Source organism: Stegastes partitus, unplaced genomic scaffold, assembly GCF_000690725.1.
Source record: "Stegastes partitus isolate 25-593 unplaced genomic scaffold, Stegastes_partitus-1.0.2 Scaffold468, whole genome shotgun sequence".
NCBI classification, from domain to species: Eukaryota; Metazoa; Chordata; class Actinopteri; family Pomacentridae; genus Stegastes; species Stegastes partitus.
This window is the reverse complement of record NW_007578199.1, coordinates 156,209-160,958: the sequence shown is the minus strand read 5'-3', so window position 1 is coordinate 160,958 and position 4,750 is coordinate 156,209. Positions and strand designations below refer to the sequence as shown.

Here is a 4,750-nt window from a genome sequence, read left to right as displayed (position 1 = left end):
GGATTAGAACAAAAAACACCTCAGCACATAATAAAACATCACAACAAAACTCAAGACTTGCACATGTGGGAGGGGGGAGGGTGTTGGGGAGTGAGGTGTCACAGCTCAGACACTGGGGGAGCACGCAGCCACGAGGCATCGTGGAAGAGCTGCAGGTCAGGAAAATAATCCTCAGCTTTCAAAGCCCTCATTCCTTTTGTTTTCTGTAAAAAAAGATGTGACCCCTTGAAAGGAATACCCACTCTGCGTTTTGTCCTGCCTATCTTCATCTTCACAGACACTGTCTTGCGTGTTTTATGTGCAGAGGTGGACTGGGGCAAAAAATCAGCCCTGGCATTTTTGGCCCAGACACAACATTATGGGTTAACTGAATCAAGCACTGATTTTTGAATGTAAGGACAAAAACTGACAGAAAGGTCAAATTCTTAGAAAGAAAAAAAACATTCAAAGCTATCTTCAGAGACCTATACAAACTTGTTGGCAAGTTGGAAAAAAATTGCAATGCAGTTGAGCAGACACACTATCTGCATATGCTCTGCTTTTGTTGCTGTAGTGACAACTATTGGACAGTAGGTTGTGTGCTCACCAAATTAAAAAGGCTCTTTTGCCCAAAAAGAAGCTGACAAAAGAAGCTAACAGCTCAAGACAACCTGATGAGACAGAAGAGAGGATGGAATAGAAAGAGGCAGGGACATTGATCAATGATTGGGCATGATCACACTGTCATGGACCACCACATAAGCACGCAATGTAAAATGTGGAAAAATCCTAAAGTTGCCAAATGCCTACGTCTGTTATGATAATGTGTCTCACTTTATCAGTAGAGCAGCTTTTTCAGTCGCTCACTCTTCTCAGCAAGTCTGTCTATCACTGCATCAGAGTCCAACATCATCAGAACATCTTTCTCTGTGGCTTCAACACAAAAACCTCCAGTTTGTCAGGTGAGAGGCTGCTCCTCAGTCGATTTTTTATGAATTTTAGGATGTTCACAAGCCACCTGGGTAAGTGATAGCATCAGGAAAATACTATACTATATCAGGTCAGCTGCTCTCTGCCTCAGGTGACACACAGATCTATTGTTGTCTCACTTACAGGCTCACTGTTGTGGGTAACAGTCTGCTGTGTCACCTGGTACCCAGGTCCTGTGAGCACCATCGCAGATGTAAAGTCCTGAGAGGAGAAGCACACTTAAGTTAATGGGATGTCTGAAACTATGCCCAGACTTCAGAAACTTGAATTCATTCCCTTGTCAAAACAATGTGGCTGTTGATCTTCTCCAGGATAAAGGCCGTGGTGAATCTGAACCTCTTGAGCTGGTGAGTCAGAACACTGTTGAGAGAGAAAACAGAGAGGAAGAGGAGATGGAGGGGAGAAGGTCACATCTCACAATGACAGAGGACATGGAATGAAACAAACTGATGGTGGTTTTAGCCTGTTTGTGATGATGTGATGTGTCTCACTTTGGCAGAGTCAGGAAGACAGCTGCTCAGTTGGCTTTCCAGCTCCACATTGGCACCGAAACTCCAACTGGCTGTTCTGCAGCAGGAAACAGCAGGGAGAAGTGTGCTTTAGTTGAAATCATTTGCAGATTTGATCAGATAAACGGTGACATACATGTTAATGCAGAGTGTAAAGCCGCACTTACCTTCAGGCTTTCCTGCTGGTTCTGGCTCACTGCCTGATCAGAGGGGAAGGTAGTTCTTCTCGCTAATGGACTGTTGACCACATCTGCAGAAGAAGGAAGGGACAATTCGGATGAAAACAAAGTACAAAACTTCCTGACAGACAGACACCCTGACTTTGAAATCAACAATGTCAAAACTGCAACCCTTTGAACTCAAAGCAGTTTTTGTGTATGTTTCCTACTTTCACATCTTTCCTCACTTTGGGCTCAGTTTTTCTCTGCAATATGAAGAGCTGCATCTCTGTGGAAACAACACAATCATGGCCAAAAGTACAGAGAACTCAAAAATGTCTTTCGGGCATGATACCATCGTTATACTGCCAGAAATCATTACTCAGTACAAAAACAAATCTGGATTCAAAACATTTTTCCAAGAGCCCACAGGTGCTGAACTGCAGAAGTGGTTACCCTACATACTTTAGATATTTAACTGCTTTCCTTTTTCATTTATTTCCATGCTTGTCTCCTTTCTGCTCTGTGTGAGCCCAGCCTGGCAGTACTTCTTTTACTTTCTACTGAGGTAAGCTCATCTCTGTGTTGACTGGCTTTACAATACACATTCTGTAAAATGCAAAACAACCACTTTCTATGATAAGGAGTTAAATAATTTGATCTTGGATTTTTTTTTTAGATGGTTTAGAACAAAATTCTTCAACTATGAGGTTGTAGAATACAGTGTGATTTTCTAACTCTGGACTAGAAGTCAAGTAAAGTATCTGAAGGAGCAAAAGTATTTTTACTCAAGTTTTAGGAGCTTTTCACTTTATGCCACTCTACACCTCTACTTTATTTCAGTAATATTACAGGAATGTTATTGCACTTGCACTGACTGTTTCTCACAGTTGTGGTTGGGAGCCACTTCTCATATTAACATTCTAGATGTCAGAAGGATTGCAACATCTGACCTAAATTTCAAGTTGTTTATAACTGTGTGGATGTGTTATCATTAAATCTTCATCGTTGACTCCCTCCTCAGCGTACACATGGAAGCGAGTAGTTAGCAGGGAGTATATAAGGACTCGTGTCTCACAGCTGCTTTATACTCACTTCATCATGGACAGAACTGTGCTCCTGTTGTGTCTGCAGGTTTTCCTGCTCATCACAGCCTTCACTTGTACAGATGCAGCCACTCTGGTGACAGAAGACCAGCAGCAACAGTCTCAGAATGTGGTAAGAAGATCCAGGAAGCAGCTTCAAACTGTGTGCTCTGTTTACTGTCGGTCTGAGTGTAGTGTGGGCTGTAGCAAAAATGCTGTGAGATGTTTCGCTGGGCAGTGGCAGAAAAAAACTGTTTATATCTGTTACTTCAGGAGCTGTACTAAAACAATAATGTAGAAATACTGCAAAAGTCCCAGTTAAGGTGCAAGTGTTTTGCAACACTGACACTTTAATGTGTGAGCAGCATTCTACTGCTGAAGGTGGTCAAGGTAGAGCTCATCTGAACTACTGAACAGAGTTAGATAGTTTATTCCAGTGGTTCTCACCAGAGAGACCATATAGAAATCTGAAAATTGATTAAGGTGAGTGTGGAACTACATAAATCTGACTTCACATTTCAGACCTTTCTCTTATGAAACATGGAAAAAAGAACAGTTTAAATGAAAGCATGTGAGAAGTTTACAGGTTCCGATTAGAAAAAATGAAGCTCACAGGTGTTTAAAATATGACAATAATAACAAACAGTGAAGTGTCATCAGGGCTGGAAAGCTTTAACGTTTAACAGCATTTTGCATTTTATGAGGTGATCAGATGTGTTTTTTTCTGACTAAACCTTGCAATAAAACATAGAACACATAATAAATATCAAGTAATAAAAGTTGAAAACAGACTGAAATTTTCTTAGAAATCTGCACTGGTTTGGGCTCACAGTACAGAGAATACAAGTGACTCTTTACATCCGTGTACATCAGAATATGGTGGCGTCTGTGTACCAATAAATAATGATTTTTTTGTCCTGGTTTTGTTAAAGCTGGAGGGAATAACTGAAGATGACAGAGAAAAGACTGGAGAAATAGCCAAGAGACGAGCATCCCACTGTAGCTGGAGACCAGGGGCATGTTCACTCATCTCCCGGGTAACAACACGTTTTTTTGAGTTTTTCTTTTTTGTCATTTACCCTACAGTAAATTGTTCATCACTCAAAAGATTGAGACCAGCCGATGCATTTATGAGTTTAAGTTAATACAACCCAGTAAGTAGGTGAGGTGTGAAATATCAGGGCTGTTGGAAATGTTTAGAGCGAGCCACACAGTCACTGCGTCACCTTTATTTCATCATCTGTGAACCGTGTTGAATTCAGCAGCTCCTCCTGACACTCTTTTCTCTCTGTGTTTACAGATGGCAACAGAAAGACCTCAGCTGACTGGTCCGAAAATACAATGAAACAATGTTATGATGCTGATGAGATCACATCTGTTATGAAGGACGGCTGAACAAAAAGCAAAACGATTTTTTTTTCTACTTTTTTTTGTCTGTGTCAGTGATCAGAAGGAAAAAGAGAACAGAAACCTCAAGACACACATGAAAACCAGCACTAACATCAACTTCTAAGAGCTGTTTTCTACAAGAGCTGTTATCTGGTGATACTAATCAAGCAGTGCACAAACTTTGTATCAAGAATACAAACTGTTTTTCTATGCAAACATCCTTTCTATTATATCTACAGGAAAAGTACCAGCTGACCACGCAGTATCATAGATTTCTGGTTATCATACAGAAAGTAGGCTTGGTGTGTTGTTGCCACAGTATATTGTGTTTTCGATATGTTTGATTTTACTACAGCGAGTTGAAGACTCTATTGCTTAATCAGCTTTTTGACACATCAAATAAAAAAAAGTGTTACTGGTAATTAAATTAAGGCTCATCCATCTTTTGTCCAGGTGAAGATGTGCAGTGTAGCAGGAGGCTGCAGCCATCACAACACATTCTAAAACAGTGCAAATACAGCGCCCTCCATAATTTTTGGAACCCCTGGTTAAGATGTGTTCGTTAGCTTCTAGTAAATTCAGTCTTTTTCTAAATAATATAGGACCACAATTCATTTGAGTTGAGTTGAAGGTTACATTA

General features: G+C 40.5%; 1 protein-coding gene across 2 annotated transcripts in view; it reads left to right on the top strand.

The window, feature by feature from the left end:
* LOC103360850 (uncharacterized) overlaps window positions 1-4,537 on the top strand; it is a 26,465-nt gene extending 21,928 nt beyond the window's left edge. For both annotated transcript variants that reach the window (XM_008286760.1, XM_008286758.1), the window contains 3 exons: window positions 2,771-2,854; window positions 3,654-3,758; window positions 4,022-4,537. In XM_008286760.1, the coding sequence (XP_008284982.1) occupies window positions 2,771-2,854; window positions 3,654-3,758; window positions 4,022-4,066 (234 nt within the window). In that variant the 3' untranslated portion in view covers window positions 4,067-4,537. The remainder of the gene's footprint in view (window positions 1-2,770; window positions 2,855-3,653; window positions 3,759-4,021) is intronic.
* Window positions 4,538-4,750: the final 213 nt, after the last annotated feature.